At 38.8% G+C, this 13,434-nt stretch overlaps 1 protein-coding gene across 1 annotated transcript in view; it reads right to left on the bottom strand.

Moving 5' to 3' along the window:
* The window catches only part of lrp2b (low density lipoprotein receptor-related protein 2b), a 46,013-nt gene extending 33,225 nt beyond the window's left edge, over window positions 1-12,788 (bottom strand). Inside the window, exons 1-20 of the mRNA XM_071206679.1 lie at window positions 12,722-12,788; window positions 11,897-12,007; window positions 11,610-11,732; window positions 11,135-11,251; window positions 10,871-10,981; window positions 9,319-9,435; window positions 8,897-9,013; window positions 8,418-8,561; window positions 7,791-7,907; window positions 7,286-7,414; window positions 6,922-7,091; window positions 6,533-6,756; window positions 6,195-6,401; window positions 4,587-4,789; window positions 2,881-3,021; window positions 2,219-2,428; window positions 1,928-2,120; window positions 1,170-1,295; window positions 934-1,064; window positions 339-476 (exon numbers count right to left, since the gene is read on the bottom strand). Coding sequence (XP_071062780.1) covers window positions 339-476; window positions 934-1,064; window positions 1,170-1,295; window positions 1,928-2,120; window positions 2,219-2,428; window positions 2,881-3,021; window positions 4,587-4,789; window positions 6,195-6,401; window positions 6,533-6,756; window positions 6,922-7,091; window positions 7,286-7,414; window positions 7,791-7,907; window positions 8,418-8,561; window positions 8,897-9,013; window positions 9,319-9,435; window positions 10,871-10,981; window positions 11,135-11,251; window positions 11,610-11,732; window positions 11,897-12,007; window positions 12,722-12,788 — 2,896 coding nt within the window. The remainder of the gene's footprint in view (window positions 1-338; window positions 477-933; window positions 1,065-1,169; window positions 1,296-1,927; window positions 2,121-2,218; window positions 2,429-2,880; window positions 3,022-4,586; window positions 4,790-6,194; window positions 6,402-6,532; window positions 6,757-6,921; window positions 7,092-7,285; window positions 7,415-7,790; window positions 7,908-8,417; window positions 8,562-8,896; window positions 9,014-9,318; window positions 9,436-10,870; window positions 10,982-11,134; window positions 11,252-11,609; window positions 11,733-11,896; window positions 12,008-12,721) is intronic.
* Between the last annotated feature and the right edge of the window lie 646 nt (window positions 12,789-13,434).

Genomic DNA, 13,434 nt, shown 5'->3' with positions numbered 1-13,434 from the left:
GTGTGTGTGTGTGTGTGTGTGTGTGTGTGTGTGTGTGTGTGTGTGTGTGTGTGTGTGTGTGTGTGTGTGTGTGTGTGTGTGTGGTGTGTGTGTGTGTGTGTGTGTGTGTGTGTGTGTGTGTGTGTGTGTGTGTGTGTGTGTGTGTGTGTGTGTGTGTGTGTGTGTGTGTGTGTGTGTGTGTGTGTGTGTGTGTGTGTGTGTGTGTGTGTGTGTGTGTGTGTGCACCACTGAGGTCCAGTCTTCATTTTTTATATATGATTTTCTTAACCATCCTGCTTCAGTTAGTGCAGGCCTGACCTGTCTAACTATCCCCAGACTCCAATGCTGTGAGAGCTTACCGCTGTGCAGGTCAGCTGTGTAGGCCTTGACGTTCATGATGCCGGTGACTCCTTGTCTGATCATGATGTTTCCTCCTCCATCCCTCTTCCTCATCTCGAATACTCCTCTGGTCCTTATATCAGCTACATACAGATAGTCTGCAACATATATATGGTTCAGGAATTGAAACCAGTAAAGGTACTCAAAATGTTTTTACATTCACAACAAATGAAATGTAAGAACACAAATAATGAGTGACTTATGAGCTCAAATAAGTGGTATTATAATTTTCCCCAAAGCATGATTTACCCTATTCTAATAACATAATGTCCAAGTCAGTATAAGAACAAAGGTATTACACACACACATCCCTTATGGCACAATGGAAATATGAAGACATTTTATTTTTCTTATAGTATTGAAAATTAATTTTTGTTACCCTCTGTTCACCACAGTCTAGGTCAGTTCAGCAATATTTAGAAGTTTATATTATATAAGACCTTTGGTTTTATTGTATCAAAGCTGAAGATAAACCTGAATAATTACATATTTAATTTGAATAATATTGTGCATGTGTAATATTAGATTAAATGGGAGGTATGAGGAGAGACTCACCTGAATAGATAGTTAGAGAGTAGGGTTGTGTGATCTGGCCGATATTGGTAAATGTTTGTCTGTCGTATCCTTCGATGCCAATGTGACCAATCTGTTCCAACTGGTAATCCACCCAGTACAGCCGGTCCATCCTGTTGAAGCCCAATCACAAGGAATCAACCAGCAAATAGGAGGAATACTGATAAATAAAATAAAATGCCTGAGAATAGTTTACTAAAGGTCATTACTGTGCTTACACATAGTCAACAGAAAGTCCATACGGCCATCCCAGCGTTGTGTTGACCAGAGGAACTGCGTTGCTGCCGTCTGTGAAGCCTTTCATGATGACCGCGGGACGGTACCAGTCAGACCAGAACAAGTAGCTGTGGATCAACGTTTTATTAGACACACAGAGGACAAATCAGTTTATAGTAAATCAAAAGAAAATACATAATAAAATCAGTCCTGAATGTCCTATAATCTATTTTCTAGAATAATCAATTGGATCATAAAATAATAACCATACTAGTGGTCAACAAATGATGTCTTAAATGTCTTGTTTTGTCAATCCAAAAAAACAAAGATATTCAGTTTGATATAAAATACAAATATGGAAAGCTAGACATTTCCATATTGGAGAGTCTGAAAACAGAATGATTTGCCAATTTCGCAATAACGTTGGTTATTGTTTTTGTCAAACGTCTAATATATTTGTCGATAAATGGTTTCAGCTTAAGAAATCACTTACCTTTGATGTCTTACTATGGATAATACCTGAACTTTGTTGCCTAAAGTAGTTATTTTTCTGTATTTTTCAGAGGCAAGACAATCCATTTTAATTTCTGAACTTGAATAATTCAGTTCATCATAGTGAACAAAATGCATATGGTGGGTATATTAAGGGGCCGTTATGTATACTGTACTTTATTCCATTGATATCCCTGCAACGTGAAATTCTCCTCAGAGCCAACCAATCTCTCTCCAGTATTTACACCGGATACGTTTAAGCACTCACCCAGCACTGGGATGCACTGCGATTCCTTTTGGGTTCCTTAATCCCGTCACAACGTCTCGTCTCGACTTGTCTGCGACTCTGAAGGCCACCACCGACTTGTAAGTGCTCGTGGTCCAAAACAAGACCTTAGAGGTCCAGTCGTAAGCCATGGCGTCAATTATTCCCACTCTGTAGCCCGTTAAGATCTGTTGGACTGAGAATGCAAAAGGAAAATAAATTGTAAACTCAATCCTCATTGCACACAGTGCTGTCGTAACAGAGCATTATAATACATCTGAAAAAGTAACCCACCAGTGCCATTGAGGTTGGATTTATAGACGAGGCCTCTGGACCTGTCGTTGTAGAAAATGGCTTCCTCTTTGCCGTCAAACTCCACAGCTGAGCCAGAGAAAGACGTCCCGAGCCCAGAGAGGGGCAGGGTGATGTCCTCCTGCAGGGACAAGTTCAGTGGGATCCCCCGCACCCCCAGAGAGGTGGCCAACAACAGGAAGTCCTTCACTTCTGTTTAAAGAGCAGGTGGCAGCGATTACTAGCAGGAAAAAATGCTTTCTAAACATGTTTCCTTTTTTTTAACTGTTTGTTTTAAGAAGATCGTTTAGATACAACATATTTGACATGGAAAAATGTGAAATGATCATCCATATTGTGCCTTAAATTTGATTCGAACCAACACTTTTGAGATTATTTTTGATAATAATTCCTATTGATGGATCAATTGTGTACGCCAAAGTCAGCAGAGCATCACCTTGATAGGCAAACCTTTTGAAATTGCTACCTAAATAAATCAAAAATAATAATACAAAAATATTTCAATTTATAAAATGTGTGTAGATCTCGTCAATTGTATGTGCATTACTTATAAATGACATCCGAAGGCAGAACATAAGCAATGATATGAATCGAGTAACAGACTGTAATAAAGACATTTGGCCGTGAAATCAAGGTTAACTCACTATAGCAGGTCCGGCGGTCTGAATGCAGGTCGTAACCATGGCTACACTTGCAGCGAAAGCCCAGACCGTCATTGTCGGAGCGGTGACTCAACACACAAATCTGCTGACAGCCTCCGTTGTGTCGGCCGCAGGGGTTCATCACTGAAGGACAGATGTGGTAGTTTTATGAGAGCAGCAATGTTGTTGTTTTTTTATAATTATGTAGTATTATATTAATACATAAAGATAACAAATAACATTGAATCTTGTGTTGAACAAAAGGAAATAGAGAGTTGCACATTCTGGTTTATTTTAAAGGTCCCCTATTATGCAAAATCCACTTTTTCATGTCTTATATACCTAAACATATGTCCCCTCTGTGTAAAGAGATTCGGAAAGTTTCAAGAAAAGATATTCGCTCTATTAGTTCTGATCCATTTATATAAAAACCTGTCTGAAAATGAGCTGATCAGATTTTGGCCACTTTATGATGTCATAACGATTTTTTTGGCTCGTGTAACCATTAGCCAATCACCAACCAAGGTAACCCCCCCCCCCCCCACACCTTATCACCTGAGTCTCCTCCTAGAGCACCATTGAGTTCTTTTTAACCAAATATCTCTCAGAGGGGCGTGGGGAGGGGCTCCTTATTTTCATCTAAAGTAACAGACAGAGAATCAGCACTTTGGAAACAGGGCTGAAACAGAGGGGATTATGTGTAATGCTACAATGTAGGGCTGTGCGATTATGGCAAAAATCATAATCACGATTATTTGGGTCAATAATTGATATCACGATTATTTTGACGATTATTCATTGACCATTTATTGAACTTTAAAACAAATAATATTTTACCAATAAACAAGATCAACAAATATGTTGGAGCGCACTTCCAAAACCATACTAAACAGACATTATTAATATGATAAATAAAAATAAATTAGACCAAAATAAATTAAATCAAATATGATGCAGTGCACTGTCACAACCGACTGAAAACTCCTTAACATATAGCCGACATGTTGGTAAAACATATTCAACATATTCCACTCCGTTAAACGTTGAAGGCTGGCCAACCGTCATCGACTGGTTGGGCACCCCTCGGCTAGACCATAGGTCCGTTGTGGTCGCAAAGTAGTCAGCTGAAGCCCCATCTCTCTCAACTTCCCCACGGCATTTGTCATATAGTGCAGGCAGCGCAGACCTGCTGAAATAATACCGAGACGGCACCGCGTAACGCTTGTCTAACGTGTTGACAAGTTGCTTAAAGCCCTGGTTGCTAACAGTGCTAACTGGGCACATATCTTTAGTGATGTGAAATGTAATGACAAAGTACTTAGTGGAAATAGTTTTACCCTTCTTTTTAACGAGTTGCTGCTCTTGTTCTGACATCTTCGCTCGCACTGAATACTCACAACACATGTCACTCCCACGTGGCCGAGTGGGCTTTTAGGGAGGGGCGAAAGCGCACCCAGCAAAATAATCGTATTTTGTCAATTATGCTGTTTTCATAATCGTCGCAAGCCATAATCGTAATCGCGATTAAAATACGATTAATTGCACAGCCCTACTACAATGATCTGTTTGGTATTTGGAGCCAAACACTTCAGAGACATGATTTGTATATATCTGAGAATATATTGATGAAAAACAGTGTAATAGGGGACCTTTAAAATAATAGTTTGAATTGTTAAGTAGGAATTCTCGTTATAGGTTGCGTGCATTACCAACGGGTTGCAGGGCAGGGTGTGACACTACAACATGGCCGGGGCGCTTAGCGGTGCGATAGAGGAGAGCTGGGTTGCTGCCGTTGAACCGGTTGGCTCTCACCACACCCATCTTGGTCCAGTCCGTGAAGAACACGTTGTTTTCAAACACAGCAATTCCAAATGGATGTGGAGCCTGGGTTGCACCATTTAGTACCATTTTCCTGGGAAACAACATCAAGAATAGATAGAATGTCATTATGTACAATGAGATAAATAAATTCTTCTCCCTTTCAAGGGTGCCATCAAAACAAAAAACATCACAACATAATGTCTGTCTCAACATGGTCTCAGTGTTTTATTTTGTAACTAAACAGGGGCAGTTTATCCCAAAATCAAAAATACATATTTTTCTTTTACCTGCAGAGCTATTTTTCAATCTAGATTGTTTCGGGGTGAATGTTGGAGCTATTCGCCTAAGATATGTCTGCGTCTACAAGTGGATGTAATCAAGACTTGGTTACTCAAGATAATCAACGGACCTTGTTGTAAGCCGTTTCACAGAAATACGTCCACTCAGCATTGAACAGAGCAGAAGGAAGCTTTACTTATAGACGAGAAGCTCATGTTTATTCATTGGCGGGTATAGTTCAGAAGAAAGAAAATAGTTCTTACATGAAACTGCACAACAAGGTCTGTGGATTCTCTAGAGTAACTGGGTCGTCATTTCTCAATAAGGGACATTTCTGTGAGTTTTTCAAATGTTTTTTGGTGAATTCAGCACCACAAGCAAAGTACAATGTACACTGAACAAAAATATAAATGCAACACTTTTGTTTTTGCTCCCATTTTTCATGAGATGAACTCAAAGATCTAAAACATTTTCTATAAACACAAAATAACCATTTCTCTCAAATATTGTTCACAAATCTGAAAAAAATCTGTGATAGTGAGCACTTCTCCTTTGCCGAGATAATCCATCCCACCTCACAGGTGTGGCATATCAAGATGCTGATTAGACAGCATGATTATTGCACAGGTGTGCCTTAGGCTAGCCACAATAAAAGTCCACTCTGAAACGTGCATTTTTGCTTTATTGGGGGGGTCTGGGGGGGTCCGAAAACCAGTCAGTATCTGGTGTGAGGGGTAGGATTAGGGTTAGGGTAATGTTGTGAATCGAGTGGCCTGTGTTCGTCGTCCATAACATACGCCTGCCCATACCATAACCCCACCACCACCATGGGCCACTCGATTCACAACATTACCCTAACCCTAACCCTACCCCTCACACCAGATACTGACTGGTTTTCGGACCCCCCCAGACCCCCCCAATAAAGCAAAAATGCACGTTTCAGAGTGGCCTTTTATTGTGGCCATTCTAAGGCACACCTGTGCAATAATCATGCTGTCTAATCAGCATCTTGATATGCCACACCTGTGAGGTGGGATGGATTATCTCGGCAAAGGAGAAGTGCTCTTCTCTGAGCCATCTCTAATACTGTGCAACTCACTAAGCAATCTAGATTGATAAAAAGCACTACGGGAAACAGGAACAATATGCACTTATGATTTTGGGAAATGTCCCAAGTTCAAGGTGGTGACTGACAACATTTTCTGTGCAACCTTTACCTGTCCAGACCGCTGTAGGTGACGGTCTCCACCGTGTCAAAGTGGCTGTCGGACCAGTAGACCCTCTGAGTCACGATATCTAAGGTGATTCCTGTTGGCATGCCCAGTCCCTTCTTCACCAGCTCAATACGATTGCTGCCGTCCATGAAGGCGCGTTCGAGCTTCATCTGCTCACTGGAAACGCCCATGTCTGTGAAGAACATGTAGCTGCAAACAAAAAGGAATAAAGAAATATAAATCAAGTAAATCAACATTCAGCTCATGAAATCATGTCTGATATGGTTTGCCATGCATGCCGTTCTCAAACAGCTTTTAAATACTAAAGCCCTTAAACACACCCCACTGTGGGGTCCAGGACCAGGCCGTGAGGAGTCTGCAGGTTTTCAGCCACCAGTGTGACCCGATTCCCTCCATCAAAGTCGCACATGTCGATACGCTCCATCATGGCCTCTAGGACGTAGAGTTTGAAGTTGATCCAGTCCACAGCGAGGTTCTGCACATTCTGGACTGCAGCAGTCAGAACCTCCTTAATGTTCCCCCCATTGTAGTTCACAGAGTACACCTGGCAAAAGAATGATAGGTTTTAGGATGAGGGACTTTTGTTGACATGAAAATCATTCTGGGCCCCCAGAGCTTTGCAGTGTAGCTGTTTTGCAATCATACAAAAGAAGGTGTGAAGAAATTGAGGGGGAAATGCACTGACAGACAATAATCCCGATTGACAGACCTTTTTGGTGTTTGTATCACTCCAGAAGACTGTGTCGCTGTGCCAGTGATATGCCACACCTACAGCATAACCTTTGCCCTGGGACGGCACCAGAGTTCTGACAAAGCGTCCATGTATATCCGCCATCATCACATCACCCCCGTTGGTGAAAATGAGCTGTGGCAATCCAGCTGAAGAAAAATGCAAAGAATACCTCAGCAGCTATTTCGTTTTCATCAAGTCCTCTTAGATATTTGATATGATTTTACAAAATATACATTTAAGTATTGTCTCCTCAACTATGTCATATGGATCTTTAAAACAGCCCACAGATTACGTTCCAGCAGACACACATCGTATGAAGCAACTCTTTGACTCTCTGTACCTGACACATTGGCTTTGCACACGTGACCCTGCTCCAAGAAGTATCCATCAGCACAGCTACAGTGGTGTGTCCCAGGACGATCTTCACACAGCTGGTCACAGATCCCCCAGATTTGACAGTCATTATAGTCTGGGGTAGTAAAACAACCATTTTAGGAATTAGGGTGAGATATATACCAGAAATCTGCAACCTGAGTATCGTTAAATTAGACATCTCTAAGGTTAAAATTACGAAAGCTCTGTTCTAAGTTCATCAACACAAGCTGACATTTTACAATTAGGTGTAGTATATGTCGTAAACTAAAATAAAAACATATAACAGAATATGATATGCAACAATGTGAGGAGATCTGAGGAATTAACCAAAACAAATCCATCTCCATCAATCACCTCAAGTGCTCTATTGTTACAGTTCATGCTTTCTTCTGTTGCCTAACTACAGTACAATATGTTTAATGAATATATCATTTGTTTTTACAAAAAGAAAAATGATATATGGCACTCACCTACACAGGAACGGCTGTCATTGGCTACAGTGAAACCATCCGGGCAGTAGCAGCCCCCCCCCTGAGGAGACGGGTGGCACAGGTACTCACAACTCAAGGCAGAGCATTGGTCCAGGCCTGTAAGCAAAATACATACAAATCAACATAACGGTTGAATCTAGGTTGCAAATGAAGTTTTTATTTGGGATGCTGATCTATGCAGCGTTATCTTCAAGAGCATCATTATCAGTTTTGTGACGAGCATTATAGCCTCCATCATTAACTGAGTCTGGAGGCCCAAATGACCTGCAAAAAAGTTAATCTTAAACCAGGTGAGTGTGAAGGCAGCGATAAGGAAGGCTAAAGCATCCTATCAGCTGACTTCTGAGAATCATTTATGAGTATGAAGCCTAAAACCCTTGCACCTTAACTTAAATATGTATTAAAGTGTTGCAAATGTTGGATGTTTTACATGTGACTAGATGTTTGCCATTGACTAAACAGTCATTCAGAGTAATTTTGGTCAGGGTTTTTTCACTGTTACTCATAAAGACAAGTACAAATAGGCAAACAAAGCAAGCTTTCTGAGGTTTACTGTGGGATGTTAAGGTTGTTATGTTAAACACATGTTAATCATGAATGACTTACTGCAGGTTTTCTGTGCTGTGGAGTTGGTCTCATCGGTTCCTCCAGGACAGTCAGGTTTTTCGTCACACACTTTGCCCACTGGTATACATAATGTCGAGCCCGGGCATCCCCACTCGCCAGGATAACAGGATCGAGAGTTACTATCTAAAAAACAGAAACAGATGTGATTAAAATATGAACTGTAAATGTTTTTCCTTCTTTATCAAGCTTTTTTTTTAATGTTAAAAGCAATTTTCTATTCGATACATTTGAACTTACCATGAATAGGCTAGTCTTGTCATGTTTTAAGTCTTCTCATAACATGTTTTTTTAAATGTAATCTTCCAGTATTCAGTTCAAGTAATCATTTGTCCTTTCTTTCTGATAGTGTTTTATTCATTTTGAATGACACTCCTCAGCAATACCTATATATGGTTATTAACTGAATTTCTAGTTCATACTCTTAGTCCATCTGTACGAAAAAAGAAATTGGTTCTTACCACATCCTCTCTCATCACTGAAGTCCCCACAGTCGTTGAACTCGTCACACACCCAGCGCTGAGGAATACAGCGGCCACTCGAACATGTGAACTCACCGCCACTACAGCTCTGGTACGCTTAATAAAACATAGAGAAAAATAACAGATCTTTAACTCATCTTTACATACCTAAAACAACTCAAAACAGGGGCCTATCATACTTTAATTTCACAATTATATCTTATATGTTGTATAGCTCTACAATGCATATCAAAATGCTGATTAGCATTAGACCAGTAAGCAAATACTGAATTTAGTTCAGTTAAATTCCTCCCTTTTTAGTTAAACGAAAAGGATGGTCTTTGAACAGCAACTACACACCATTACAACGTATTACAATTTAAGGTGACACTAAAATCCTGTGGAGACACTTCCTTCCTTACCACAGCCTTGCTCATCGCTGTTGTCCCCGCAGTCATCCCAGTGGTCACAGACAAACGGACGAGGGATACAGTAGCCGTTTGCACACTCATACTGGTGGATGGGACAGTGCTGTGTCGCTGGAAATTAAACAAATACACTGATTTTAGAAGTGAGTGGTCAAGCAATTGAAGTCAAACATCTCTACCTAAACTTAAGGCAGAGGTGGAAGAAGTACTCAGAATGTAAAGTATGCAGAATAAATAATTGCTCTTTTTCCAGAATTATGTTATTCTACAACACTATAGGCTATTAGGTTGTTTTTAAAACTAAGTAATCAATACATATAGGAGCATTTTTATATTGTTTATTGTGGAGCCAATTCACTCACCATTTATCTTATTAAATAAATAAATATATGTATAGTACAGTACTGTATCGTATCACATATCATATGATTTTACGTGTTACAAGTAACTATGAGTGTTAAAGGATTGTAGTGGAGTTAAAAATAGTACAATATTTGCCTCCAGGAGGTGATGGAGTAGAAGTCTAGGTAGCATAAAATAAAATTACTGAAGTACAAATATGTCAAAATAGTACTTAAGTACATTACTTGAGTAAATGTACTTGGTGACATTTCCCACAACTGACTAAAGGGAAACCTAAAAGCTAATCAAAGGTTGAACAAGTTTAGCTTTACTAGAGCAAATAAACGTCAGCAACGTCACCTGTAACGTAAGTTAACGTAGATGAAGACGAGAGTAATAGCTACATAATTGTTCAATTTTAGAAAAATAATAAGCATTAGATGAAAGCATTTCACATTGAACAGTTTAACATAATGTTACATTGAGATATAGCATATTCCAACGCAAGTTCATAGAGCTAATGTTTGAAAAAAATCGTTTGACAACACTTACGGCAGTCTTAGATGTATTCCCGGATTTTTAATATTCCTTTTGTATTCAGCTGGGATATTAAATTACTTTGCTGCTTAATAATTAAGAGCTATTTGAACCTTTCATTTATTGTGACATATTAGCTAGCTCAATCAAAACAAAGATGGCGGCCGGAAGTTACTGCCTACTTCCTGTAATGTAGCCTACACTACAGTACACTCCACAAGACAATTGTGAATCAATTGTTACATTAATTATGGTAGAAAATAAGATAAATATAGGTATACAGTATCATAACAAATATTTTAATTTTTAACAGCATCTTTTTTATGAGCAAGTGAAAAATCTGTGTTTGGCTGTGGTCCACATTATAACCAGTTTAACTCTATTAATAACACTATGATTGATTCCCACAGGTTCTATGGTCCGGCTGGTCATTTATTTTGAAGCAGGCATATTTTTGTTATCCTATTAAACAATAACATTAGGCTACAACATCTCTCCACAATGTTTAACATATCATCTAAAGCAAATACTTTGATATAAATACAAGCCCTTTTCTTTTTAAATGTAATTTAATGCCCAACAAAATTTTTTAGTGGTAAGCCTACAAAACAGAACATATATCTTATCATTTAAAAGTTCGGTTTTGCGATACGTCTCAGCTACTCACTGCAGTTGAATTCATCAGAGCCATCTCTACAGTCCTGCAGCCCATTGCAGTGCTGAGTGTTGTTGTAACAGGCCCCATTGGCACACGTCTTCTCAGTACAAGGGGGATAGTCTGCAAAAAAAACTTGTTTTATTATTTTCATAAAAGCGATTTTAAATTCGCTCAATCCTGCAAATAAAATGATTCCTATCAAAGTATTAAAAACATATAAAGGTACCTGCAAATATCTGATATGATATTAATGTACAGTGTGGAAAGTCTTACTGCAGTTGTTCTCATCAGAGTTGTCCACGCAGTCCTTTACGTGGTCACATCTGTATTTGCTGGGGACACACTGGCCCTCCTGGCAGGTGAACTGGTCCGGGCTGCAGGTCCGCCCACCTGAACCCAGAGCATTTGAGATGGTTTGGTTGCTAAATACTTTGTAACAGGGAAATTACTACTCGCAATTTATAGAATGACAACATGCTTAGGATAGAATGTAATTAAAGGTATTTTTTGTTTGTCCAGAATATCTGTGTCACTGACATGGAGAGCAATGAACACAAATATTGGAAAAATGAAATCAGAAACATACATTTGTTTATTACCAAACTACTAATAGGAATTTTGGGACAATGTGTTTCTCTTTCTTCATTTGAATTATATAAATGATTAGATGCTGTATTTTGTGATTTGTTTTTTTATTGTGTCAGTTTCTCATTCTTAATAACGGTACATCAACAATCACTCTGCATACCACAAGTTCTTTGTTCATCTGTTCCATCAATACAATCTTCCTCTCCGTCGCAGACAAATCCCGAAGAGATGCATTCGCCGCTTGTTACACACTTAAACTCCTGCGAGGTGCATGATGGAGGTGCTGCCACAAAGAAGAAAAACATTGAAGAGTTTAAACTTAAAGAATAGGGCTGTTTTCAATCATAGTTTTAAGTTTATGTCCAGCTCCTTTTCTTTCTCATTCTTTTTTTTCTGGAAAACTTTATTTACCCAGTTAACAGATTATTATAAATCACTGAAACTCACGACAGTTCAGCTCATCTGAGTCATCTGCACAGTCTTTAGTCCCATCACACCTCCAAGCTTTGTTGATGCATTGTCCAGAAGTGCATTGAAACTCTCCACTGCCACAACTTCCTGCAGAGAACATATACAAAGACAGATCTATGAAGTTAAAACATCAGCCACCAGTCATCTTTTTATGATTATGGTGTGGGCTTGACCTTCATGATTCGAGTTAAAGAGGTCATTTACACATTTAATACAGTTTATATACTGTTCCAGTGACAAATGAGTTACCGTGTTTATGACAGCTGTACCACACTCTGTATGCAACTTTTGAACCTTAAAACATGTGATTCTACAATTAAAGGATGGTCAATTCTTCACCATGAATGAACAGCAGATCACATGACCCCGGAGTAAATGGATAAATGATGTCTGAATTAGCACAGAGAAGTGTGCATTGTATAACTTCAGCATTCACAACTGTTCAGTATTTTATGAAATGTAGAATAAGGTGACAAAAACTCAAGAAATTGTATTTGTATTGGAAAAATAAAGAACTCCTAAAGCTTCGTATGAATACATTACCTTTTATTATTTTAGGGTTAGGGTTGAAGGGTGACATGTTATCATCATGTGTATGTTTTAATTATTTTAAGCAGCTATAATTCTCACCAATTTTATACATGCAATCATTTCTTAGGGTGTTAAACTACTCTCATTTTATTAAAGCAAGAGGAAATCCCTTCAAACTCAATGCTTTTCTATCCATCTAATTACTTATCTTTTACATATTTGTGATTATTAGAAAACATATTTTTCGAAAAATCAAGATTATACACTTACCTTGAGCAAGATGAATTCCTTGGGACAGCAGTAGGAGAAACAGAAGATGAAGACCTTTTAGGTCCATGATTTAATATTGCTGTTAGTTTGATAAAGTGTGTACACTCATGCTACATCTGACTCTGTTTATAAGCCTGGTGAAGATACTGCCTTTGACACTGAGATGTATGACCCTGAGCAACCAGCAGACCAATACTGTGACACGGAGTAATACAGCTTTTTATGGCTCGCTACTTTACATAAACTTCATCTAAGATTAACTTTTACCTGTTGCTATGTTGTCTATATCAGCAAGAAAAAGCAACCACTCATTTTTCTATAACACTGCGGCAGGAAGTAACAATCTCTGGGGATAAAATCAGAGTTAATACAGACCATATAGTTCCTGAGTACAGTTATCACGAGTGCCTTTCATCCGTTTTTTAAGATCTAAAAAAGGACCTTTAAGAACACGATATGCTTTTGTATGTTTTTTGGTTGAAAGCATGCTATGATGTGCATCTTTTTTTTAACGTCTTCAAAATTGCACTGTTGAAGAACCTGCGATCTAAGTTTTTCGTGCATTACATAATTACACCGTAGTTTTGTATTATGACAATAAACGTTTGAATCTTGAATCTGTGACACATGTTTAAGGCATTGCAACCACAACGTTCCTTCCTGCAATACATATTGTTGGTAAACCAAAGTTATTGTCTACAGTGAAAGGGGTT

The sequence above is a fragment of the Pseudochaenichthys georgianus genome, chromosome 19 (genome assembly GCF_902827115.2).
Source record: "Pseudochaenichthys georgianus chromosome 19, fPseGeo1.2, whole genome shotgun sequence".
Classification (NCBI taxonomy): Eukaryota; Metazoa; Chordata; class Actinopteri; order Perciformes; family Channichthyidae; genus Pseudochaenichthys; species Pseudochaenichthys georgianus.
Note: the sequence above shows the minus strand (reverse complement) of the source record. Positions and strands in the feature narration are given on the sequence as shown.